Source organism: Mus pahari, chromosome X (genome assembly GCF_900095145.1).
Source record: "Mus pahari chromosome X, PAHARI_EIJ_v1.1, whole genome shotgun sequence".
Taxonomy (NCBI): Eukaryota; Metazoa; Chordata; class Mammalia; order Rodentia; family Muridae; genus Mus; species Mus pahari.
In genome coordinates this window covers 62724162-62751960 of record NC_034613.1, presented here as the reverse complement: position 1 = coordinate 62751960, position 27799 = coordinate 62724162, and the positions used below count along the sequence as shown (strand labels likewise).

Here is a 27799-nt window from a genome sequence, read left to right as displayed (position 1 = left end):
GAAAAACCAAAAAAAAAAAAAAAATGCAGATCCCATTTCTTACTTGTTGTTCTTGGACTAGAGAGATGGCTCAGTCATTAAAGGCCAGGTTCACAGCCAAAAATATTAATTGATGTTCTTAATGCCTGTAAAAAGTAATAATGGTAAGGTAAACATGTAAGTAACTCTCTTCCAGACCAAAAATTGTTGTCTCCACCTCCCTTATAGTCATAGCCCTTTCTTCCACCTTCAGGGAAATCCTCCTCCTGATGCTTATGTGTAACTTTAATTTTTTTCAAACATTATTTTTAATGATGGTTCTTAAACTCTTTAACCTCCCTCTTAGCCCACCATCTACCAGAGGTAGTGGAAAAGAAAGGATATGGGGGAAGTGGACCTGTTTAGAAAGGTTCTTTGGAGCCACACCCATCTGTGTTGTCTAGAAATCAGCACTTCAGTTTACAGGTCAGCACCAGCAGCTGCTTGATCCATTCACAAACACTTCACGGATACCAGATTCAGCTTGATAGCATCAGGACAGCAGACAGAAATCAGTAGCAGTGGCACAGCCTAGTAGAGACAACCAGTCCTCTGCCTAGGCACAAGTCAGCAGGAGGTTGCCAAGAGAAGTTCTTAGCTGTGATTCTCTCAGCAAAGTGACAATCAGTGAAGATGAGACCAAACAGCTTTGCACAGCTAACTCTATAAGCAAGCCTAGGTCAGGATCCATCACTGTCCATTTATACCCTATTATACCCTCCAAACATCACATGTCCTCCACAGGTCTTGCCTCATCATGTGTCTTGCCTCAAGCATGTGTGTTTGTCTTAGCTGACATTACTCTACCAATCAGCCTGAGTCCTCAGAAATGGCAAGAAATTGTAGCATGCCACCAGAAGATTTTTGGTGCATTTCTATGGAATTCCAACAAATGGAGCTCAGCTATGCAATGTAAGGTGGATCAATATATGTGCATTGTTAGCAAAGAATCCTTCATTATGTGTTCTTTTATGTGCTTGCTTTAGCAGAACATCCTTTCTCCTGTGACTGCTTCAGTTAAAAGTTCCTTCATGATGGCCTAATCGGCCATCACTGGGAAGAGAGGCCCCTTGGTCTTGCAAACTTTATATGACCCAGCACAAGGGAACGCCTGGGCCAAGTAGTGGGAGTGGGTGGGTAGGGGAGCAGGGGCAGGGGGGTATAGGGTACTTTTGGGATAGCATTTGAAATGTAAATAAAGAAAATAATAATAAAAAATTAAAAAAAAAGTTCCTTCATGAGTATGCCTTAGCCATTCATCTGTGTCAACTTCAGGAAAACACGCCTTCATATGTTTGCCCCAACAAAACACTATCCAACACAACTGACTTTCCAAAGAACCCTTAAGTTTCCACTTCACTTATGATACTCATGACTAATCTTTGTCTTTATAGTTTGTCACCTATGTAGACATCCCTATGCAAGATTACTTCGTTTTACATCCTCTTAAAATTTATCCAAACAGAACAAGATACCATGTGAAGTCTTTTGTTTGGTTTCTTCTGTTCACCAATATGCTTGTAAGATTCCTTCATAAGCCTAAATGTTGTGGTTTATTTCCTTTGTTGTATAGTAGTGCATTGCCTTCATCTGACTCCCTGCCTAACTTGTCTCATTAATGCTCAGTAAATAATAAATAATGTGTGGGACAAATGATTTAATGAATGAATAAATCTGTTAGCATAGAAATTTCTCTACCTACCTCTTCTCCTATCTTCCAGAAATAGCAATACAGATGCTGCCCTGATTATTGGGAATAACTTTACTGCTACTTCATAAGAACAGCCCCTAATAAATAAGAGACATAATTGGTAATTATTGGAATAGATACTAGGAAATATCTATTCAAGGGCAGATGAGGCTGATGTAGACATCAGTTTATACCCATCTGAGATTTGTAGTAGGATAATTGCAAGGAGTAGGTGTTGAAAAGTGGGGAATTGGGGCCCAGAAAATGAACCCCACCTCCCCACAGTCTGCATTGGGCTCATTGTGAATATACAAATCATGTACTCATTACTGTCTATGCACACATGTATTTTTTGAAGTGACTCCATACTTGTTCAAATCTTCTAATTGAAGTTCACAGAGCACCTGTTGTATGTTTTCTTGTTTCCCAATGCAGGTGGAAAGTACCAAGAGCTCAAGTGCAACCCTCCCCACCAACGTGCCCTCTTACAGGTCTCTGTCTTCCTTCCGTGAGGATTGCCCTAGTAGTCACACTAGCTTCTCAGATGGCGAGCTTGCCCGGAATGTGAGGGAAGGTGTCAAGCATAGAATCTTTTACCTCTCAGAGCAGTTGAGAGTGGAAAAGGCCAGTAGGGATGAAAATACCATGAGCTACCTCAAGCTGGTATCCAAAGCTGACCGGCACCAGGCCCCACATATCCGGAAGGCCTTTGAGAGGGTGAACCAGCGCACCTCTGCCACTATTGCTCATATAGAACGAAAACTCTATCAGTGTCATCAGCAGCTAAAGGAGCTGGAAGAGGGCTACAGTCCCACAAGCTCAGTGCTGAAAGTGGGCAGTGACTTGGATAGTCATAAGCAGCCAAGTGGGAAGGTTTCATATTCCAAGTTGTCCAAGTCAGGTGGGGAAGATAGCCTGCCCATCAACGTTGCTAGGTCCTCTACTCTAGAGAGTCACTTATCAGAAATGCAGCAGAGGAAAGTGGCCCAGCAACAAAAGCTGCTTTTGCAGAAGATGAAGGAAGAACTGACAGAAGCCAAGAAGGTCCATGCTAGCTTTCAGGTCTCCCATCAAAGCCTCAAGGAAAGTCATATGATTGATGTGCAAAGGATACTGGAGTCACTCCAGGAAAAGAAAACCAGGTAAGGAAAGCTCCCTTTTACATTTTGGTTCCCAAGCTAAGAAGTGGTCAAGAGATAATTTGAGATTTACCTATGAAGAGTTAGGAAGGAACCAAGGACAGAGTCAGGGTAAGGGCAGATGAAAAGAACATATCTGTGCTCTTCTTTGGTGACTGTTACCTACAATGGAATGAGTGGTTCTTTTCTTGCTGACCCATGCTTTGTCTCTTGCTGGTTAAATTAGGGTACCTGCTAGAGAGTCTACTTGGTGCAGTGGAGCAATAGCGGCAGCCAGGTGCAGTGAGAGCCTAGCAGACCATTAGTATTAGAAAGGTAATGCTCCCTATATCCCATTTTTTTGGGAAAGTTTGTTGGTCTTCTATTCTTTGGCTTATCCTTTATGGGGAATAGATGAGGGACTTCAAAAATTTTTTTCTGTTGTAAATCAAATGTTAACACTTGCCACACATTCTCTTCAAATCATTTTTTTAAGAAATAAAACTTCAGGGGCTGGTGAGATGGCTCAGTGGGTAAGAGCACCCGACTGCTCTTCGGAAGGTCCGGAGTTCAAATCTCAGCAACCACATGGTGGCTCACAACCATCCATAACAAGATCTGATGCCCTCTTCTGGAGTGTCTGAAGACAGCTACAGTGTAGTTACATATAATAAATAAATAAATCTTAAAAAAAAAAAAAACTAGGAACAAATTTAAAAAAAAAAAAACTTCAAAAGATCCAGTTGTATGGACTAGTCAGGTGTTTGCCTTGTATGTGTGAGGCTCCAGGTTTCAACTCAGTAACACACACACACACACACACACACACTCTCAGTAACACACATAAGCATGCATGCATTCACACAGAGATTCAGGGGCACTCTCTTGGTACCTCTTACTCCAGCCTCTTTGTCTGACATCACTACCCTCATTGGGGTGTTAATCTTTTCCATGCATGTTATAATACTTTCTTATTTATGTTTGTATCTATAAGAGGTAGTATATTTTGCTTATATTTTTCAATATTTGGGTTGAGATTTAATTTGCATGTCATGAAATGCACCATTTTAATTGCATTGCCATGATTTTCATTAAATTTACTGAGTTGTGATACCACTAATACAACCCAATGTTTGCTTTTTTATTGAGTGATAATTCACATCTCATTAATTTTACTCATTTATAGAATACAGTTCAGCTTGGTCTAGTGGCACATGCCTACAATCCCAGCACTTGGGAGGTAGAAGCAGGACGATCACAAGTTCAAAGCTAGCTACAGTGTGAGATTCTATCTTCCCACCAAAGCATACAATTTTAGTGCGGTCTTAGTATATTCAGAGTTAATCTATTATCCAATCTTACATTTTTATCATCCCTGAAACAATAAACCCTACTAGCAGTCATTCCTTGTCACTCCTGGTTCCCAATTCCTGGCACCCACTCATATGACTCATATTTGTGGATTGTATACAAATGGAACTTTACACAATGTGGTCTTTATAATAAAGATTCATTTATGGAGTAGCTACTGCATCTTCAACACTGCTCCTGGGAGCATTTGGGGGGATTTGATAACATATACAGATAGCTTAAAATTTAATTTCTATACTTTCTAGTCTATTGCACACTTGGTAAAATAGTAGAGAATAATTGTTAATAAGATCTATTAGTGTATGTAGTGTAAGTATTCCTAGGCAGAGATAGAGGATCCAGCCCCCTTTGACAGATTCCTAGGTGTATGTGTGTATGTATGTATGTTTGTGTAGGGATGTTGTTAGTAAATCCAGCTTCAGGTTCCTCCCTGCCAGCATGAGCTCTGAGTAAAGGTACAGAGGAAGTGTTACTTTCTCTCTTGCATCCTAGACAATCACTGATGGAAGAACAGGTGAATGATCACTTGCAGAGATACCTGGATGAGATTTTCCACCTCAAACAGCATCTGGCATGCACTGAAGAGAAAATGGCCTATTTGTCCTATGAAAGAGCCAAGGAAATATGGGTAAGGGCACTGGGGAGAAAGGACTAGTGAGAAGGATATTGGGATGAATAGATGTATTTGGATGTGCCCAAGCCAAGGCAAGAGAAGATATAGAGCTGTGTCTGGCCTGATAGTACAATAGTAACCTGCACCTTTGGTTTAGAGCCAGCAGTGTCTACCCTGCATGCTTGTATGAACTCCACTCCTTACCATGGAGCCAAGGTGCTTTGGAGACTTTGGACAGTGGTTCTCATCTTGTAGGGTCAGTTACTGGAGTGATGCCTGACAAGCCCAAGGAATGCTGGGGTGTTTGCATTGCTAGTAGAGAGAAAACCTTTGGGAATCTCTTCTTGGGGTCTAGCTTTTTGTCCCTCAGTCTTTTACACACTCATAGCTCCTACTCCTGTTCCTGGTTAGACCTTTTTCACCTAGGTTCTCAGTCTCAGCAGTAGATAGTTCTCACCAGGACCCATCAGCCCAGTATTCCACAGCAACTGTCTGTCTCTGCTGGGCATACCCAAGAAGTTCTTCCCATCTTTCCTAAAAGATTCAACTCATCAGATATGATGGCACATGCCTTTAATTTCAGGACTTGGGAGGCAGAGGCAGGCAGATCTCTGAGTTTGAGAACAGCCTGGTCTATCAAGTTTTGGGCCAAAAAAAAGATGGTTTTTTTCTGTTTGTTTCCTTCCTTGTTGATTTATGTATTTGAGACAAGATCTCACTGTATAGTTCAGTTTGTTTGTTTTTTCGAGACAGGGTTTCTCTGTGTAGCCCTGGCTGTCCTGGAACTCACTTTGTAGACCAGGTTGACCTCGAACTCAGAAATCTGCCTGCATCTGCCTCCCAAGTGCTGGGATTACAGGCATGCGCCACCATGCCTGGCCCAGAAAAACATCTTAACAGTACTTCTTGAACACCCCTAAACAAATAAATTACTAGATTAGATAAGTACATTTCTGTCTGACTTCTGGTGAGTATATGTGTGTATGTTCCCTGCAGGATGTAATGGAGACTTTCAAGACCAGAATAACCAAGCTAGAAACTCTACAGCAAGCTACCCAACTGGAGATGATGGCCAGCCTCAGAACCCGTCCCAAGGACTTTTTGTTCAGATTCATAAGCCTGCTTCTCACTCTGACCACTATCTTCTTGGTTGTGGTTTCTACATTGTGTTCTTGCCCCTTGCCCTTGCTCAACTCACGCCTGCGCATCTTCATTGTATTTATGATCATTGGGCTTGGGACTTTGGCCTGGCAGAAGCGCCATGTCATCTCTATTATTGACTGGCAGGCCTGGGTCCCATTTAAGTGGAGACCAGACTTAAAGGATGCTAAGCCTCCACCAGATGGACACTGAGGGGCAAGAAGTGCCATTCACCTGAATTTCTTGCTTTCAGTTGTTGAGGACATCCAGTAGGACCCTTTTAGAAAGCTACTTTGTTGCTCTCATTTTCTTAATTCTGTAACTGCAAGCCCCGTGAGATACATGCAGATGCCAACTTGCCTTCTCCTTCCAGTTTTCCATGCTCTTTTCATAATATCTACAGACACAGGGACTGGATTAAAAGTGGGGAAAAAAACCACATATGTTCTGGTCACTTTGCCTATATTGTATTTCTTCCAGGTCTGGTGCCTGAACACCCAGCAGCTTAGATAACCTCACATTACAGATATCTCTGGGACTTGGATGGTTTGAGCAAGGAGAAATTATATTTATTTCACAAGGATAGATGAGAAGGGAGGTAAAACATGGCCAAAGCTTTGATGGATGGGGCAGGTTGGAGGCAGACTTTATGCAGGTGACACTGAAGAGACAGATGAGACTTCTGTCTTGGAGGTGGTGGAAAGTTCAGAGCTATCATCAACCTTCTTTCCAAAGAGCTGTAAGATGCAGTTTCGAAACTAGAAGGACAAAAAACATATTCAGCAAAGCAGAAAGGGCTAGTGCACTATACTAAAGATGAAGCTTGGGCTGTACTGTCACTTTGTGAATGTACACCTTCCCTTCTCTCATTAAGAATATTATGAGTGTGATGGGAAAAACTCAGCTCATTCTTTACACATATGAATGGAGGAGGTCTGAATCATCCAATTCAGCAGTTAATGGTGATTGTAGTTGAATTATGATCTCTCCTAAAAAGTATGGCAAATTCTAATTACTGGAACCTGTGACTGACTCTTTTGAAATGGGGATTTTTGCATATGTTATAATGAGGTCATACTAGATTAGCATTATTACTAGTCCAGTAACCAGTGTTCTCATGAGAAAAAGATTTAGATCTAATTTGAATAATAATCATCCATTATGGGGCTGGTGAGATGGCTCAGTGGGTAAGAGCACCCGACTGCTCTTCCAAAGGTCCAGAGTTCAAATCCCAGCAACCACATGGTGGCTCACAACCATCCATAACAAGATCTGATGCCCTCTTCTGGAGTGTCTGAAGACAGCTACAGTGTACTTACATATAGTAAATAAATAAATCTTTAAAAAAAAAATCATCCATTAAAGAGATTTAAAAAGGTACTTCCACAGGGAGTGTTAAATAGTCCAACTTTATGCCAGTATTTTGTGCAACAACCATTAGAAATAATTCACAAGCAATTCCTTCGATCTATTATTCATCGGCATTCTGTTGCCTGATTCTGACAAAGATATTTTAAAGGTACTTTTAAGGTTCCACAAAGAATTCTGCTATGCTGGCTATAGTTTGCTCCAGAAGAAATACAAAGAGGAGATTCACTTAGTTATTTGGGTTATAAAATCAGTCAACAAAAATTCGACCACAAAAGGTTCAGATCAGTGGGAACCAATTACAAACAGCACACCTGAGAGCCCTGGAACAAAAAGAAGCAAACTAACTAAAGGGCCATGAGGCAGTATCCAAATTAATAAAGTCAGAAATGAAAAAGGAGACATATCAGAAACAGAGGAAACTCAAAAACATCATCAGATCCTACCTACTATAAAAGCCTATACTCAACAAAACTGGAAAATCTAGATGAAATGGATGGTTTTCTAGACAGATGCCACATACCAAAGTTAAATCAAGAGCAGGTAAATTATCTAAACAGGTTCATATCACACAAGGAAATTGAAGTTATTAAAAACCTCCCAACCAAAAAATCCCAGGGCCGGATAGATTTAGTGCAGAATTCTACAGGACCTTCAAAGAAGACCTGATACCAATTTACCTCAAACTATTTCTTTCTTGAGTGACTTGGAGTTATTGTCATACAGGTTTTTCACTTGTTTGGTTACCCCAAGATATTTTATATTATTTGCTACTATTGTGAAGGGATTTGTTTCCCTAATTTCTTTCTCAGCCTGTTTATCCTTTGTATAAAGGAAGGCTACTGATTTATTTGAGTTAATTTTATATCTGGCCACTTTGCTGAAGTTGTTTATCAGCTGAAGAAGTTCTCTGGTAGAATTTTTGGAGTCCCTTATGTATACTATCATATCATTTGCAAATAGTGGTACCTCTATTTTTTCTTTGACAATTTGTATCCTCTTGATCTCTTTTTGTTGTCTTACTGTTTGAGCTAGCACTTCGAGTACTATATTGAATAGATACAGGGAGAGCGGGCATCCTTGTCTTGTCCCTGATTTCAGTGGGATTGCTTCAAGTACGTCTCCATTTGAGGAAGCGAAAAGGACTGAAACCCTGAGGGCCAGCAGAAAGAATGGAAACAGGCAACCTCAGGGGGTAGAAGGTTGGGGGGACCCTCCAGAATGCACCAGAGCCCTGGGAGGTGAGAGACTCTCAGGACTCAAAGGGAGAGACCTTAGATGAAATGCCTGACAGTAGGGAGCTGGAACTTACAGAGCCCACCTCCAGAGGAAGACAGGACATCAAGTGAGGGATGGGGTTGCCATCCCACAGTCACTACTCTGACCCATAATTGTTCCCATCTGAAAGAATTACAGGGATGGAAATGGAGAGGAACCTGAGGAAAAGAAGGTACAGTGACAGGTCCAAAGTGGGATCGAGCTCAAGGGGAGGTCCCAAGGCTTGACTCTATTACTGAGGCTATGGAGTGCTCACAAAAAGGGATTTAGCATGACCACACTCCGGAAGACCTAAATAGCAGTTGAAAGAGTCAGATGCAGATATTTGCACTCAACCAATGGACAGAAGCAGCTGACCCCTGTTGTTGAATTAGGGAAAGGCTGAAAGAAGCTGAGGAGAAGGGCGATCCTGTAGGAGGACCAGCAGTCTTAATTAACCTTTACCCCTGAGATCTCTCAAACATTGGACCACCAAACAGACAGCATACACCAGCTGATACGAGGCCCCCAACACACATACAGCAGAGGATTGCCAGGTCTGTATTCATTCAGAGGTGATGCACCTAACCCTCAAGAGACTGGAGAACTCCAGGGAGTTTAGAGGTCAGGTGGGGTGGAGGGTGGGGGCATCCACGTGGAGACAGGGGGTGGGAGGAGGTATGGGATGTGAAGAGTCGGAGGATGGATGGGGAGGGGAATGGAATATGGAGTGTAAAAAATAAATAAATTAATTAATTTTTAAAAAGAAAGTAAAAAAAAAAAGACTCAGTAGATATTAAAGCATACTTTAAAATTTCAGTAATTGAAATGTGTGGCACTGGTACAAGAGTGAGCAGAAAACAAATGGAACAGAATGAAAAGTCCAGAAAAGGACCTGAAAACACATATGACTTCTGTATGTATAACATAGTGATTTTTATACATCTAGAAAAAAACATGCTGTTTCTATACCTTGTGCTATATATATGGATAAATATTAAGCAATAAAAAAATCTTAAAAACCCACAAACAAACAAACAAACAAACAAACCTAACCATTTTTCCCTTGGGTCCCAAACAGGAATTCTTTACTTCAATTAAGCAAGAAGCAATCATAAGATCATCCTCCTAATCTCTTAAGTTGAGGTGGATGGTTTTCATCATTTTATGAATTATAGATATGTTGTCATTTTAAAGGATAACTTACAAATAATTATAGTTTTGGACAGGGAGGAAACTAAAAGAAATCTTAGACTCAGGGATTTCTATCTCTCCTTTCCTCTTCTCTATCATGTCTTTTTTAGGTAAAGGGCAGGGGGTTGAATAGGAAAAAAGGGACTATAGTAATATTATAACAAATTAGACAAATATGGATGGATTATTAAATTTACTGTTAAAGCATTTTATACCCATAATCTTACATTGGTAGAAATCTCTATATTTTGATGCAGAATTGAAGTTATATCTCCTTACATTGGTATAGAATTTGTATATTGATACAGTTTAAGGTTTTCATTGGTATAAATCTTTGTATAATGATATGAATTTTAAAATTATTTTATTTCTCTTCCATAGGCATTGTGCCTATGCAACTCATTTAAGAATACAAGGCTTAGACCCAGTCCTTTTAATAGTTGCTATTACAAACTGTCTAGAATAATTAAGTAATGCAAGTTAAGAGTCAGATAGTCACTCATGGTCATATTAGAGTCAAACTTAGTTAATTACAATATAATGTTTTCAAGGTTACTCAAATAGTAAATAGGTAAAAATAATCAGTGTTTAGCTCAAATAGCTCAAAAGCATCGGGGATCCATAGAATATGGCATTTAATATTGTTTCATTATTAAAAGATCTTTTGACTATGAGACATGTCTACTCCTGACAGTACCCCCATTCCACTTCAAGGAAGGTGATGAGCATCAATACCTCCATGTGGAGTTGCTTCAATTGTGGCAAGCTAGCCACTTGGCATGAAATGACCTAATTTTATCTACAAACAGAATGCTCTCCAAAAAGAACACAAGGACACAGGGTAGTCAACTGCTAAGCTCTGCCAAGACAGGGTAAGCTAGTTCTTTATAAATTCCTGCTTCACTTAAGGTCTGTCAGATGTTCTGGGCCAGAAGACTAAAGATAGATGCTCCAATGTTATAAGGAATATTGAGGACTAACCAGGTAGTCAGTTGTCTCTGCCAATTGTTTAAATGTGGAAGCTACATTCCTGCATACTTAAATATATGTTCCTTCTTAAATCTTTGACAGGGTTGAAGATTAGTTATAGTCTCACAGTTGAACTTAAGTTGTTTAGCATTAAAGAAGGTGTTCTAGATGTAAAAGGATAGTTTTTGGTTAGTAATACAAGTTAAAATCAAACATGATTGAGGTACAGGATTGTAAACTCATTGAGTTAGGATAGATGATAAAATATTTTATCTAAATTGCCAGATAAAATGGACTGGATGTTATAAGTGCATACCATACCTTATAATTTTCATAATTTTTATAATTGCATCCAATTTGTATCTGAGAGAAAAGGGTCTTTTATTGTACTAAAGGGGGAATTATTAAGGTTTAGTCTTTTGCTATCTATTGTAATGCTAAGTGCAGGCCCCCAGGACCTGGTTTTCACAGAGATGAGAGTCTGAATGTACATGTTGGCCCCAAGTTATTTCTGATTGGTAAATAAAGATGCCAACAGCCAATAGCTGACATAGGTGGGGTTTAGGTTTCCCAGACTTGGGATTCGGAGAGGGACCATGAGGACAAAGAAAGTGCAGGAGGAGGAAGGAGAGGTCTCCATGGGTTAGGAGTCAAGAAAACATGACCCTGAGGGCTGGTCAATTGGAATTAAGAACAGCCCAGATGAAACATAGTAAGTAGTAAGTAATAAATATAAAGGTTGTGTGTATTTTTTTATTCAGGAACTAAATGATCAAAGGCAGGGTAGAAACACCGGGTTGGAATTAAATAATTTCTACAATACTACACATACAGAAAAGGGGCTATGTGAAGCATAATATTGGAGCAGCATGCCTATGAGTTGTAGAACAAGAGAAGTTAGGAGAGAAACATTAAGTTTCTCACAGTTCCAGAGGCCAGATGATACCTAAACCTCAGATTTCTGGCCTATGGAACTGTGAGAAACTTAATGTATTTCTCCTAGCTTCCTTTGTTCTACAACTCTATTTTCTTGTTTGTTTGCTTGTTGTAGAGGTAGGAACTTAGCCTAGGACTCTATGTATACTAGGCAAGTTCTCTTACACAGAGCTATACAATTCTGTTGTTTTAAGCCATGAAGTTTGTGGAATTCATTGTGATAGCCTCACGATATTTAGGCAGTGACAAAACAAACAAACAAAAAATCAAAAAATCAAAAAATCAAAAACAAAAAACCAATGTCATCTAAGAAACTTAACTACAAAGCTTTGAGAACCCAAGCTAAAAGTGTCCCCAAACTTAAGCTCTATTTCACTCCCTATAACATTAAAATCCTCAAAATGAGAATACTTAAGTGTTGACATTGAGAATGTCAGAGATGGGCTGAATAACATGAATTTTTCTGAAAAGCTGGCTGATATACCTAGTTTTCAATTTATGTCTGACTCTAACTCTATTCTGGAGGTATGTAGCAGTGAACAAGAATGGAATCCCCTGCTCCAGTTTTCTTGTAATTTAGCAGAATGAGTGAAAGCAAAATTTGTGCACCTGCTCAGAAGAATGTGTTTCAATTCCTACCCTTGTTTCCTGTCTTTCACAAGGATTTCTTTCTAGGACTGCTTTCAGTTTTTTTGGAAGAGGGGATCTGTGGTAGAGTACTTGCCTGGCATGCACCAGGGCCCGTGTTCCATCCCAAGTACAAGAGGAAGAAAGATGAGAAGGGAAAGAAGAATCCATTGGAAGGATTCACTGAGTCTGATGAAATGAGAGGCTCCATTGAGCATTTGTGATTACGAATAACTCACACAGTAGATGCTCCTTAATGAAGTGCATATGATGTATTCAACAAAGACAGAGGCAAATGGCACTTAGAAGGTGATGAGCCTCATAAGGTACACTTATAACCTACCAGGAGGTTCTAAGAGCCAAGAGCAACTTATGTCAAAGTCCAATATGGTAGCTAAGGATGGATGGATGCCATCAGATAAGACCTTGGGTAAGACCATAACATGCTCACTCTAAACTAATTCATGAGCTCATAAAATCCCTTGAACTCTTAGTTAGTGTAACCAAGAAAAAGCTAAACATTTAAGGGGGCAAAAATTCAAAGTCAAGNTTTGAAATGAAAAAAAAAATTAGAGTTGAATCTGTAAACACAAGAGGAACAGAATTAGCTAGGATCATTGTGTGTTCACTGAATTCTTGATGCATCTGAATTCTAGCAGCACCTTTAGAAGATTCTTGTCCATAGTTGTGGGGTTATCAGAATGGAAGGGCGTGCAGTGCACCACACTTTCTTAAGTACCAGACTCAGGTGGTGATAGCGCAAGGATNTCAGAAGTCATTGTTGAGCTGAGGTCTGGCCAGGATGAGTCACATGTAGAGCCTTTCCACACTTATTTACTTGGAGGATCATGATTGACCCCCACTCCCAGGTTCTCCATAAAGCATTCTTATTGATGATTTGATTCCAGTGAATTGAGTTCTGGGTCATTTTGAGTTTGCTCTGCTCAGGCTCATGCTTACNTGTCGGTTCATAAAGACATAGATAATGGGGTTGTAGATAGTGGCACTTTTGGCAAAGTAGGCTGGTAGGGAGGCCACAAGAGGGTGGAAGGCATAGCCAGGGTGGGCAGTAGCAAAGCATGCAAAGAAAGTATAGGGTCCCCAGCAGAGGCAATATGCAAAGACCATCACCACAACCATGCATGTCACCTCCTTCTCGGCCTTCTGGGTGGATTCAGATTCTTTCTGTTGCTTTGCCACCTAGAGAAGACAAGGCAGTAAATGGATTATTCAGTTAGGCCTCTATATATGGAGGGACTATTGTTATTGCTCAGGTGCCAAGTTAGGATACTAGCAAGAAGAGGAGATTCTAGGGATCTATGGGGAGCAGGAAATACTGCACCTAGTATCCCAATCCTGCCTCCCATCCTAAGTCAGAGAATGATCTGACTTGGGATCCAAAGTGGTCCTGGAGCTAGCTTCATGTAGGCCTTGTGAGAACAAGTGACTGACCTGGCAAAGGACAACCCTCAGACCAGACCTTTGAAGCTGTTTTTTATAGTTTCACAGAAGCTTGTGAAGGAGAACTAAGGAGACTGAATTTAGTCTGTATCTGATCCCTTCCAAGAAGATCTAGTCTTGTGCTCAGGTTTGAGTCTGGAGTCCTGAATGGAGTCCTAGAAGTAAAGTTTGCTTTAAACCATGCCTAGTAATTGCCAGGTGCCCAGTGGCAATGCAAGATCCTTATATACACTTCCCCCAGGTTTTCTAGAGGCTAGAGGCCAGCCACTATCATCCATGGAAGACTTGCTGATGACAGACAGCTGTAAAAGGAATCAGGAAAGCTACAGGAAGAGCTGAAACAGCAGTGATGGGCTCTGCTAGCCAAGAGCTAATACTGCTGAAGCTGGAGGGAAACACTGTGGGAACTAGATAAATTGATTCTGATATGGGACCACCAACACAGGAACCAATTTGCAGCCTTCATTATAGGACATGAAGGTGAATGGTGCCTCTGGTGGAGCTCATAGTCTTCTCCAGAAAGAGGTTATAAATACCTGCTCATGCAGGAGTGAGGGCAAAGCACCTTCATATAGGTAAAGCACCAGCTTAACTTCCTGCCACCTGTGCTACACAATGCTGGGGCACTGAACAAATGGCACACAAAGTAAATGGTAGGGGAGTTGTTTAACAAAGGGACAATTTCTGCTAGGGAGGGAAACCATTAGAGGAGCACACAGCACTCAGCATAAAGTACCCGGCTTACACATTCTCTTACTCTCATCTCCCCAGTGTAGCCTGACCTGGATAGGGACGTTGGTGAGATAGGGACTCCTGACAGAATAGGCTTCCTAAGATGGAGCACCAGACACAGGACAGTGTCGAGCAGGTCTACAGGCAAATGGCATTCTGGAGTTCACTTCTTGATCTTCCCCAAGAGCCTCATTGTGGTGGTTTGAATGAGAATGGCCCCCATAGGCTCATGTATTTGAAATCTGGTCTCTAGTTCATGAAACTGTTTTTGGAAGATTAGGTGGTGTGACCTTCTTGGAGGAGGTGCATTATAAGGGGTGAGCTTTGATGTTTTAAAAGCCCATGCCAGGGTCAGTCTATCTGTCTCTGCCTTCAACTTACAGATCAGGATTAAGCTCTCAGCTACTGCTCCAATGCCATGCCTGACTGATTGCTGCCATGCTCCCCACTACATTTATCATGGACTCACCCTCTAAAATTGTAAGCATCTCCTAATCAAACACTTTTAACAAAATAAAGTTGCTTTGGTCATGGTGTCTTTTCACAGCAATAGAACAGTAACTAAGACACCTGAGGAGGGGATGCAGGTTCTGTAGATTATGCTCCATGGGGGGACTGTACTGGGCCAGGGGGAAGGCATAGACAGCTCTGCTCTCTTTCTGAGTCCTCTAGGAATGGGCAGTCACTTTCCATCTCATTGGAGTGAGAACAAGGAAGCCAGGTTTTGAGACTACAATAATTTCATTTATGTGTATATCAGTCCTGTTGTGTCTGAATGACAGTTTCATTGGAGCTACTCGTCATCTCTACATCTTACAATATTTCTAACTCCTTTTCTGCATTAAGGGTTGTAACAACACACAGAAGACCTGTAAAGTTCAAACCATACAAAATTTCAGCACAGAAAGAAGTTCCATCCCTAACTAAGAAGCTATTTGCAACTGATACATGCTGAAAAGGGGGAAGTCAGTTTTCTCTAACAGAATGTCACTAGGTATATCTGCCACACTCCAGGGTAGGCCCCAGGCCCAGGAGTAGCTGTCTAACACAAAATGGATTCCATTATTTGTTTGTTATTTGTTTGATTGGGTATTTGTTTGTTTGTTTGTTTTACTTTGTGAACTTTTTGTTTGGGTAATTTTTGTCTTAATGAATTTTGCTTGTTAATTTGTTTTGACCTTTATTTTGTGTTTTCCCCCCTAAAGGAGAGAGAGGGCAGAGAGTATGAGAGAATATGAAGTTGGGTGGGGAGTACCTGAGAGGAGTTGGGAGAGGGGAAAGAATATGATAAAAATATTGTACATACTTTTTAAATAATAAAAATCCCTAAAATTTATCCCCCAAAGGAACTCCCTGCATCTCCTTAGTCTATGTAGATATCAGGCTGGCCTTGAATTTGCTATATAGCAGAGGGTAATCTTGAACTTTTTTTGATCCTCCTGCCTTCACTGCCTAAGAGCCACCACTCACAGTTTATTTGGTGCTTAGGATGGAACCCAGGGTTTCAATACATGCTAGGCAAATATTCTACCACTGAGCTACACCTCCTGTCCCATACTATTGGTTCTTAATATTTTTTATAGGGATGAGATCTGCTTATATGGTTTGAATAAGAATGCCCCTTCCATAGGTGTTTGAATGCTTAGTCATCAGGGAGTGGCACTATTTGAGAGGGATTAAGAGAGGTGGCCTTGTTGGAATAGGTTTGGCCATGTTAGAGGAAGTATGTCACTGGAGGTGAGGTTTCAAAAGCCTACAACAGGCCAGCATTCCTTTCTTTGCCTTTGGATCAGGGTCTGCCCAGCACCATGCCTGTCCAATTCCCACAATGATAATAATGGACTAAGCCTCTGAAACTATAAACAAGCCCCCAATTAAATGTTTTTTATGAGTTGCATTGGTCATGGTGTCTCTTAACAGCAATTGAACAGCAGCTAAGACTCATGGGATAAAAAGGTTTAAGCCAGTCATGGTAGTACACACTCAAGAGGCAGAGGCAAGTGGATTTCTGTACATTTGAATCTAACCTGATCTACATAGCAAATTTCAGGTCAGCCAGGACTCTATACTGAGTCCTTGTCTCCAAAAATAAAAGGGGGTTGCATTTAAGAGACTCTGGTGGACTGCTTGATTTGGGATCAGAGCAATGTGGAGGCAGGAGAGTTACCAGGTGTGCCTCTGAGTTGCCTACACATCTTGCAAGTTTGGTATGAGGGCAGGAGGGTAAAGGGCTTACTGCTCGGATGGCCAGCCACACTTGGAAGTAGCAGAGCACGATGATGCTGAGTGGGAAGATGCAGCACGTGACCATGAGGACCATCATATAAGACTGAACCCCGGGGTATGAGGTACCGCTGAACACGTCTGGGCCACAGGATGTCTTCAGGCCATAAGGCCAGTACCTAAAAAGAAGGGCCAGCAGCCCATCCTAATTCAAGCTGGGGCAACCTGGAACCTCCCCAACTAGCCAGGGCACATGCCTGACTTGAGTCAGAGGGTTTTTTAAATTGAGAAGAAATTAACCAATTAGAAGTAAACAAGTCAATAGCATTTCATATCTACAGAGTGTTGTACTTCTAGAATATTCTGATCATCTTAAAACTCTCTAGTAGTATTTTGGTAAATCCTTGTCCATTTATATTCTTCATGTCATCTTTCTCTTTGTGACAAAATATGCATAGCATGAAATTTGCCATTATTACATTCAAGAATTTCCCAAGGTTGTGCAATTATCACTACTTGGTTCTAGAATATTTTCATAAGGAGGTGAAGAGGCTTCCTCTTTCTCTTCCCTTTTAGAAACCCTAAGAATATCTGAATTTATTATGAGACCAGTTTGTGCCAGGGCTGTAATGAAGGGGCATGCTCACTGGGTAACCATGGAAGTGAAATGAAATAATCCAGTCTAAGCCTCCCCCAGCACTAGCATTGGGACATTCTTAATTACTGGTAGTCATTGTGGTTCTAGGGAAAGACAAACTGTTAACAAGGCTTATTTTACAGAATGACGGAAGCTTCCCAAAGAAAGAACATTCCCTGTTCAAATACCACAGGAACACATACTCAAGATTGTCATGTACAACAGTAAAATCATTCTAAGTCATGGCCTCATCAGCTTTGAGTATTTCCCCCAAAGAATGAGTCTGGCAAGGACATATATGGCTTCCATGACCTCCTGTACCATCTAAGAAACCTCTGAAGGTGGTGGGGTAAAATGTATGAGAAGTGCCTGGCAAGGAGCTTTTAAGAGGGCCCTGAAGTCTAAATGTACCAAGTGTTCACTTACACTATAGTCCTACGATGGGCATTTTTGAATATTCCTAGTCTTGTGGGCTTCTTATACTTGAGATAAACATTTTCATAGTCTAGGGAGTGAGCCACAGGGCTTCTTTTGATGTCATAGGAAAATACATCCATACATTCACGTGCGTACCTCACTGAGACCCTGAGGAGAGTTTCCTCCTTCCTTCTTGTAAGCAAGGAGCCACACAGACCCAGAAATCAGAAGTGATTTCCCCAAAGATCACGGTCTGACCTTCCACACTTGGTCCTACAGGGGCTACATTTCTAGCAACTTTACACCCTTACCTGCTCCAACCAAAGATTGGTGGGGCCGTCCACATAGCAGCCCAGACCCAGGAGAAGACGATTCCCACAGTGGCCAGTTTAGCATCAAATCTCACATTACCAAAGGGCTTGCAGACCACCAGCCATCTCTCCCAGGAAATGATGGCCAGGGACCAGAGGCCTGTGATTCCTACAGGAAAGAAGAGATAGACCAGGCTTCAAGCCAAACAAAGGATTATTCATACTGCTTCCTCCTCCTGGCTGGCAGATTTTAAGACTCCTAGCTGCCACACCAAATCCTTGGAAATGTTTTTAGATCTAGAGTTCCATGGACCTCTTGGTGAATGAATTTTTTTACAATTCATTTTTATGATATAGGTGTCTCACCTTTTTTTCCCTTCCTCCTTTAGGCTCATCTGCTTTGCTTCCAAGCTAAACCCAGCAACTTGCCTTCTCCCCTGTCTTTCTACTCTCTCACCTTCCTTCTAACCATAGTTGCTTGTGCTCTTGACCAGGATGTCCTAGTTCTCAGTTTAGTTACTGAGTCATAGAATCATGAGACTGGTAACTTAGAACTCTCATAGCTCTCTCTCCTCAACTTCAGCCTGCACACCTCATCACTGAGAAGAAGGCAAGAAAGGGCTATGGTAGCTGGCTGACTTGACCACAGGGACCCTGCAAACCCTTTTTGTTCCCTTGGTCTCTGAGACTGTCTTCCTCTGATGTCATTGATGAAATTCCTGGAAACGCATATCCATTCTGGCATGACCACACTGAGGTGTTATTGTTCCAAAGAAATAGAACATGCGATCTATACCCTTGCTGCTTATTTGCTGTTTCTTTGAGTGTTTGGGGACAGCTCAGATTCTCTCTAACTGGAAGGTGGCATGGGTTCTCACTCCATCTTATGCCCAAAGGTGTGTACACAGGCCTCAGGGACCCACAAACCAGGGTGGGAAAAAGCATCTTTCATTCACCTAACCTCTAAAGGACACTGTATTACCTTCTCTTATGAACTTGGCAGTATTAATAATACCCCTGACTCAGTCAGCTAGATATAAAAGTGACAGATATTCTCATATCATTTTACATTATTACTCATTGTCATTTGACTGAATTTTTATTAGTAGTCAGATCAGATCCTTGTTGAAACACTTTAGTACACAACACTGTTGCTAATGTTTTAGTGAAGAAGTTCAAAGAAGTACTTATTTTTATTTTGAGTATATGAGTGTTTCACCTGCACATATGCCCGTGTATGCCTAGTGCATGTATGCCTAGTACCCATGGAAGTCAGAAAAGGGTGTTAAATCCCTTGGAACTAGAGTTTAAAGTGGTTGTGAGCCTTCATATGGGTGCTACATAACTGAACCCAGGTCCTCTGGAAGAGCAACTGATACTCTTAACCACTAAGACATCTTTTCAGCTCCATTTTAGTCCACAGTTTAGTATGTTTTGGTTTTGCTTTGTTTTTTGGGGGGTTTTTTGTTTTGTTTTTGTTTTTGACAGGGTTTCTCTGTGTAGCTCTGGCTGTCCTGGAATTCACTCTGTAGACCAGACTGCCCTTGAACTCAGAGTTCTGCCTGCCTCTGTCTCCTGAGTGCTGGGATTAAAAGTGTGTGCCACTTCTGCATTGGTCAGTTGCTGGCTGTACCTCCCAAGGAACCACCACACTAGGTTCAGGTCAGCAAGCGCCTTTTGACCACGGCAACAGTGTTGGGTTTGGTGTCTGCAGGCGTGAAGGATCCCCAGGTAGGGCAATTGACCAATGCAAATGCAGATTCTTGGAGCCAACCATCAGACTGAGCTCAGGAAACCTGGTTGGGGAGCTGGAGAAAGAAATGGAGGAGCAGAGGGGGATTGCAACTCCACTGGAAGAACAACATAGGCTGGCATGACCATCCTCTTCTCCCAGAGTCCAACCCTCCAACTAAGAAGTGTACCTGGAGGAATCCATGGCTTCAGATACATATGTAGCAGAGGATGGCCTTGCCTGACAGCAATGGGAGGGGAGACCCTTGTTGGTCCTGGGGAAGTGTGATGTGGAAACTGGGGAAACACAAAGTAGCTGCTAACAGAGATGATTCCTCTTTCAACACTATTAAAATATTCTAAAATTGATTGTAGTGATTGTTGAACAACTCTAGATATAATAAACTCACTAAATTAAAAAATAAAATGTGTGCCACAATTGTCCAGCAATACTTAATTATATTTCTTATGAAAGACTATGTCACTACTAGTTAAAACTTTGATAAACATTTTCAATGTAATTGATAATTTTGTAATGTTGTGGATTTAATTTATGCATTTGTAAACATTCCTGAGGATGAAGGCATCTGTGACACCAAAATATGCTGGCTACTGGACATCTGAGTGAACCAAGAATATACTGTGAGTAGGACAAAGGCAAGCCTAGCAGAGGCAAAGCCAGACATGAGGATGCCACTTAAGGCCATGTAACCACCAAGGCACATATCTATAACTGAAAGCACTTGGACCTGGGAGGTAAATTTTGTTTACTTGATCTTTCCTGATTATTCTACCCCTATGCTTTTGAGATACAGCCTCCATACTCCCTCTGGTCTGAACTTTATCTGCCAAATAGATGAGGAACAAGGAGAGACAATAGTGAGGGAACCAAAAGCAAGGGCAGCTACTGATAGATGTCTGCTGGGTATATAGCTAGGTAAGTGAGGTTCCAACCATGTCCATTTGTGTGTCTTCCAACCCCAGTCTGGACCTCTCAAAGTATCTGCTTATAAGCATGACATTCAACCCCCCTTTCATATATGTTCAACAAAGCCTGTCTTCCAGACTGGCTACTACTCCTGGACTCTCCTTGCCCAATTAGAGATAAGGTAAGAGAGAGGGTAACAGAGGCATTGTGTTGTCCCCATCTGGTTACTGGGCCCTCTCTGGTACAGAACATAGCATACTGGTACTTCTTAGCCACTACTTTTTAGGGTTTTATGTGTGTATAGCCATGGTGTATATATGGAGATTAGAGGACAATTTTCAAGAGTTGGTTCTCTTCTAACATATGGTTCCTAGAAATGAAACACAGCTCATCAGGTTTGGCAGCAAGCTTCTTTACCCACTGAACCATCTCATCAGCTCTTAGTTACCTAACCTAAGCAAACCATAGACAATCAGTATTAGTGATAGTTGTAAAGAAAAGTGTCTAGAATCTGGTCAATATCTCAAAAAGCTCTGGGAACTGTCTTTCTCTGAGAACAGCTCATCTAGTGCCAATAACCAGCCTGAGATATAGGATGAAAACACATATATTCCTGAATTAGCTAGAAGTCTATCAAAGGTAGCCAGAGCCTGTCTTCCTTACGTTTCTGAAATTCTCTGGCTCAGTATCTATCTCTTTTCACATGCGTCCCAAGGCCCCAAACTGGGTACATACAATCAGAACCTGTCTTGATGTTGAACTCAAGCAAACTGAGTTGAAAATGTGTGCTTAGATGGAAGTCTTCAGAATCCTGTAAACCTGTCCTCCGACCCTTGTGCTGACTGTGATCCAGTTTCTACCATGAGTATCTTCCTTCAGACTGTGTCTCATACATGAACACCATTTGTGAACCCCAGGGTTTTCAGTATGATTTCCTTTAGGCATACCAGGTTGTGTTTCTTTCAACTTACCACACAATGAGACAATGTAACCTTCTATGACACACAGAGGGTGTCCCAGAACGAAGTAGCCATAGATTTGGTTCACAACACTGATAGTGCTGGCAATAATGGTCTCTGCTAGGTCAGCAACTGCCAAGTTCACCAGAATCCAGTTCAGAGGATGGCGCAGCTTCTTGAATCTCATGGTGGCTGCCAGCACAAGTCCATTAGTGAAGACAGATGCAATGACCACAAGAATCATCCAGGTGCTGGTGAGGTGGTACACCCACCTGGGAGCAATATGATAATTGGGGCCTTCAAAGGGACCTGGAGGCAAGAAGTACAAAATACAGGAGGAGTTGCACAAAGCTTTATGCTGCCGAACCAGCATCTTGACCTCACTATTCCTTGCTCTATGTGAGCCCTGTACATAAAGCAATTAGGGTGAGCCCCAATCCAGTAGGATGGGTGTCTTTATAAAAGGGGAACATTTGCCATTGCTGCTTTTTGCCAGAATAATTGGATAGAGTCACAAGCCCCAATCTCTGTTACTGGATAATAAGGCTTCACAGCATTATGAAAACACACACAAAGAGACCTGTGTTTGATAGAATTCTCCAGTCTATTCATTCCAAAAAACAAAACAAAACAAAAACAAAAAACAAAAAGCAAAAAAATAAAAAAACCAACCCATCACCCCCCCCCCCGTAAAACCCACCAACCTCCCCTAAAATTCCCCAAACTCTCTAAAACAAAATAGCTCAAGAAAAACAAGGATGTTCTGGCTGTGCTAGGAGGGACAGGTAAATCTCACACCCAGCACAATTGCATCCTATGATACCTCTGCTTCACTTTGTGTACAGGTCCTATTTGTTTCTAAAAGAAAACCCTGCACAGCTTTCCAGGAACCCCCAATATGAGATGTAAGAACAGGCCATTCATAACCCCAGACTCATAGGGTCTTAGTCTCTATGCAGAAGGGAATAGTTTGAAGCAACAGGGATTTTAATAGACCTGAGAACAGAGAACCCCCAGACTGTAATGTATCTCCCCTGAGAAAGCACTGCAGAATAACCAGAGCAGAAAAAGGAGAACTGGGTGGTATTTTGAACCTCTAGTTTATAGACAAGCAAAGAGGTTAGAGCAAGTGAATGTCACAGATTCTAAACCAGAGCCCCTTCTAAAGGATAGACTTCAAACCAGGCAAAGAGAAGCAAGTATCCAGGCCCAGGCAGCAATGACACAAGAGCAGCCTGTCCCTCCTGCCTTAACAAGATTCATAAAGAAATAAGCAAGAAAAAGGTATCAAAAGTCAGATCCTACATAAAAAAAAGTTGTAAGGAATACAGGAAAGGAAACAATTGGGTCATGGAAGCTGGACTTCTACAAATCTATCTTGTGTTCTAGATTTTCCTTTGGAACACTTTATTATTATTATTATTGTTATTATTAAAATTTTAAATTTAATATTTCTGTATTTAATTTTTGGATAAGTTATCTCTACTGAGCCCTGGATGTGCTGGATGTGCTGCCTGCTTCTGTCTCCTTATTGTTGGAATTAAAGGTATGAACCACTATGCTTGCCTCCTTTAGAACCTTATAACCAATATATTACATAATTATAAAATGTATTTTGAACAGGTTTTAGGTATGTAAACCTGACTGGTCTGAAACTTGGTATGTAGACCAAGCTGGCCTTGAACTTATCCTACCTCTGCATTTAAGTACTAGGATTACAAGCAAAGTGGCTTTTGCCTGACTTAAAATTTAACCTTAAAATGTAATATCTGATTTCCAGGTGTGCTGGTACATTTCTATCTTTTAAAAAAGTAATTCCTTGTTAGCAAAACAAAACAAAAACAAACAAGCAAACAAAAACAAATGAGCCTAAATGTACATCCAATTAATAGCATTACTCCAAGACAGGGATTGAAAGCACAGTGTCTCAAGTACACAACTTAAGGACATACATCTTAAGTGTAAAAGGACATGTACAAATGTTAGGTCTTTAGCAATCCTACTTAAAAGATTTTAAAATATTTTATTTATGTTTGTAGGCATTATGCATCAGCAACTTGTGATTTCCCAAGAGATGCTTCTGAAAGCTGTCATCACTGAGACACAAAATTCCAGCTGGATGCTGGTCTAACAACTGAGAAAAAAACTAAATAAAAACTTTAGCTTTGCTGGCTCTCAGTAAACTTCAAGATTGCTAATTCTTCTTTTTTTAAGATTTATCCTCAGAAGATAGATGTGTCAGATTCCCTGGAGCTGGATTAGAGACTTCAGTTCTGAGACACCTGATGTGGGTTCTGGGGTTTGAATTTGGATCCTCTGGAAGAGCACTAATTCTGAAGGTCATTTCCTAGCTTCAATGCAGAGAACAACTCTGAGGTGTTGGTTGTGGTAACAGTTTCTTAGGTTACTGTTCAGGGACCTGAATGCTGAAAGTTCTGTCTCTTTACTTTGGCCTGCAGGTGTCTGATAGTGTGACTGGAATGGGATGATATGGCTTGATTCATCTGTCTTCCACCTTACTGCATTGACGTTTGAGCCAGAGTGTACTCAGTTCTGTGTATAGACCTGCAGCACCTGGATTTCTAGGACTAGCCGGTGTCTTAAATAAAAACTAGAACATCTTTTGAGACCAAAGCTATAGCTAGGAGAAAATCTTCAGGCTAGACCAGTAAACAAAGAAGAGCTTGCCTCTCTTCCTCCATCTGCAGAGCAGCCTGAACTCTTTTTCTATCAATAATGAGTACTTTCTGCTCAAGTTGACTGTGTTCTGCTTGAGTTGATGCCCCAATAAAGATTTGCTTAGAAGTTCCTGACCCAGAACTTGCTCTTATTTTTATTACATCTGCCAAAAGATGCCTCTCGTACCAGTCAGACTTTCAGATCAACTGTTAATTTATAGAAAAAAGGTGATAAATAATACAACTCAGAGTGGCAAGTTAAATTATGTAATTGGCTAGTCATCAGCAATGTTTGAAGAGAGGGGAAAGCCCAAAGGAAAGGAGTTACTTTTCTTTTTAAAAAAAAAAAAAGTGCCAGGAAAATGAAAGATGTAGCAGTTGGGTTGGGGAAGTAGATACATGGTAGAGTGCATATATGAGGGACTAGGTTTGATCTAGTAATCAACATGAATCTGTAAATTTCATTTGGGAATTGATTTAAGTCAACTTAAAAAAGTATAAAACACTTTTTCTGGTTATAGTAGTACATGCCTGTAATCCCAGAACTCTGCAGTCTGCGGCAGGCGATCATGAGTTCAAGGCCACCCTGGACTGTAAATTCCAGGATGGCTTCAGAACCATAAGAAAACTGATTCAAAACAGAAATAAGAACAAAACAAATGAACAAACAAACAAGTATGAGATTGTCAATAGAACTCAGTGGCAATCTGAGTTTGGTCCATGGAACACACGTTCTGGAAGAGAATTCATTACTCTCACAAGTTCTGATCTCTATGTGGATGTTGTGGTGTATGCATTATCTGATAAACAAATAACTAAATTTGAATGTAAAACAAAAACAAAACATGATCTTTTCGACACAAAATCTTGAGAGCTATGTAGCCAAGAAATTGAGCAATGTAGTTTTGGCTGGCCAGGAACTTGCTATGTAGAACAAATTGGTCTCAAAATCAAAGAGACCAATCACCTATCTCTGCCTCACAAGTTCTAGAACTAAAGGTATATACCTGGTTAATTTACTTTTTTGACACAGGGTTTCATGTACAACAGACTGGCCTTAAACTCTGTATGTACCTTGAACTTCTGATCTTTCTGTTTCTATCTCTTAGGTGCTAGAAATATAAGCATCTGCTACCATGATCAGTTGAAAGTAAGATCTTTCTAACATCAACTAAGATAATGCATACAGTCCAGGAAACATTGTTGAATTTTTAGTATTAGGATGACATCATAGTTATGTTTTGTAGAGCCCTATCATCATCTTAGAGGGAAGAGACTGGGAGGAGTGGAGAAAGGGGAATATATGAGTGAAGAATAAATAAAAAATTAAATTTTAAATAAACAAGGATATAATGTGTTAGATTTATGTCTAAGAATCAGGAATCAGGAGGAACCAGTGAGATGGCTTAGTAGGTAAAGGTGCTTGTTGCCAAGCTTGACATTTGATCCTGGGTTCCACATAGTGGAAAGAGAGAACTGACTGCTCCAAGTTATCCTCAGACCTCTACATATATGTCCCCAAGTTGTCCTCTGATGTCTATATGCAACTCTCTGCCTGCCTGCCTGCCTGCCTGTCTCTGTCTCTGTCTCTGTCTCTGTCTCTGTCTTATCTATCTATCTATCTATCTATCTATCTATCTATCTATCTATCTAGCTAGCTAGCTAGCTATCTTCATTCTCTCTTGTCTTTCAAAAGACCCACTAAGCAGCTGAAAGAGTCAGATGCAGATATTTGCACCCAACCAATGGACAGAAGCAGCTGACCCCTGTTGTTGAATTAGGGAAGGCTGAAAGAAGCTGAGAAGGAGGGTAACCCTGTAGGAGGACCAGCAGTCTCAATTAACCTGGACCCCTGAGATCTCTCAAACACTGGATCACCAAACAGACAGCATACACCAGCTGATATGAGGCCCAAACGCATATACAGAACAGGACTTCTGGGTCTGTGTTCAGTGAGAGATGATGCACCTAACCCTCAAGAGACTAGAGGCCCCAGGGAGTTTAGAGGTCAGGTGGGGTGGATGGTGGGTGGTGGGTGGTGGGGACATCCTTGTGGAGATGGGGGGGGGCAGGGAGGAGATGTGGGATGAGAAACAATTGGTGGGTGGGCTGGGAGGGGAATAAAATCTGGAGTGAAAATAAACAAATAAAGATTTTTTTAAAAAATGTTTTTAAAATAAAAATAATCAGGAGGAAAGGGGTTGGAAGAATCACAGATGAAATAAGATAAAAACCTATGGAAGTTATGGTTTTATAAGGACCTGAGTTCATGATAATCTTCCATTGCTTTGACATTTGAAGCTTTGCACAAAACAAACCCCCTAGCATCAGAAAACAGAGGTGTTGTGTCTCATTGAAGCCACAGGTACCAAAACTATCCTGTGGAGGTGAAGTACAGAAAGTTTGTGCTTTCTAGCTGGTTGGCCTGAGGTCCCTGTTCCTACAGCAGTGGCTCTGGCAATGCTAGGTTGTTGCTAACCCCAGGTTCTAGGGAAGCTTTAAGGAGCGACCTGGCCTGCTTACTGAACCTCTAGTGCACCTGTTGCTTACCTCTGGTGCTGTTGCTGTTGGTATAGGTGAAGATGCTTGCATGGGTGCTATCCTCATAGTGGTCCAGTATCTGTTCACCTGTAAGCCTTTGGGCCATGGTTGTAGAAAACTGTCTCTGGAACCTGTCAGACTTGGCACATTGCCTATGGGGTTACAGGACTTTATATCAGCCTGCAGGATCAGCCCAGGCCTCCTTACCTTAAGGGCCCTCAAACCCTTCACCATCTGATCTCTTAATTGGGCCCAGGACTTAGATCATCCCCTCCTACCCTCACTTCCATGTTTCTGAGTCCAATCCACAGGGGTGGCTCAGGGCCATTTGCCTGCACACACACCACCATTCCCATTCCTGGCTTTCAGTAGAGCTTGTGGCAGCCACTGTAGCTCTTGCTTGATTACAAGGGCTCATTTACAAGGGTTTGTGTTCCATTTCTTTCTACTACTATGGATCAGGAAAATGGGGTTTGTGGACCAGAGTGTGAGTAGGGAAGCAGCTCAGAGTTCCAGTCTACTTCCCTTCTCTGACTCTGCTGAAAGCAGCTCCTGGAAACCTTTCAGGCAGACATCTGGAACACAACTGTGTAGCAGTTTGTTGGTGAGCCCCAAGGGTACATTGTGTGTTAGCAGGATTGCTCCCATGGAAAAGGGGGTAGGAGCTGTCTGCCTCTCTCAGCTTCAGCCCTCTTTATCCTCTACCTCTGCCAGTTGCAACTCTTATTGTCACTAGGAGCCCATGTAGGTCTTCCCAGAAGCAGGTGCTCACATGTGCTTCCCTTTTGCCTGTCCAAGTGCACAATATGTCCTTGGACTTTAGCTGGCTGCTGCCTGCTTCTTGACATTGTCTAGACAGGGTGCCTCAATGCCCCCCTCT

At 41.4% G+C, this 27799-nt stretch overlaps 2 protein-coding genes across 2 annotated transcripts in view; one reads left to right on the top strand and one right to left on the bottom strand.

Moving 5' to 3' along the window:
• Positions 1–6312, top strand: part of Tex28 (testis expressed 28) — a 13832-nt gene extending 7520 nt beyond the window's left edge. Inside the window, exons 2-4 of the mRNA XM_021188855.1 lie at positions 2144–2850; positions 4690–4825; positions 5807–6312. Of these exons, the coding sequence (XP_021044514.1) occupies positions 2144–2850; positions 4690–4825; positions 5807–6163 (1200 nt within the window). The 3' untranslated portion in view covers positions 6164–6312. The remainder of the gene's footprint in view (positions 1–2143; positions 2851–4689; positions 4826–5806) is intronic.
• Positions 6313–6497: 185 nt separating this feature from the next.
• Positions 6498–27062, bottom strand: Opn1lw (opsin 1, long wave sensitive). Its single transcript, XM_021188393.2, has 6 exons — positions 26929–27062; positions 21713–22009; positions 18083–18251; positions 16731–16896; positions 13262–13501; positions 6498–6708 (listed from the first exon to the last, which is right to left on the bottom strand). Exons 1-6 carry the CDS (start codon positions 27023–27025, stop codon positions 6598–6600), a joined length of 1080 nt encoding a protein of 359 aa, XP_021044052.1. The 5' UTR covers positions 27026–27062; the 3' UTR covers positions 6498–6597.
• Positions 27063–27799: the final 737 nt, after the last annotated feature.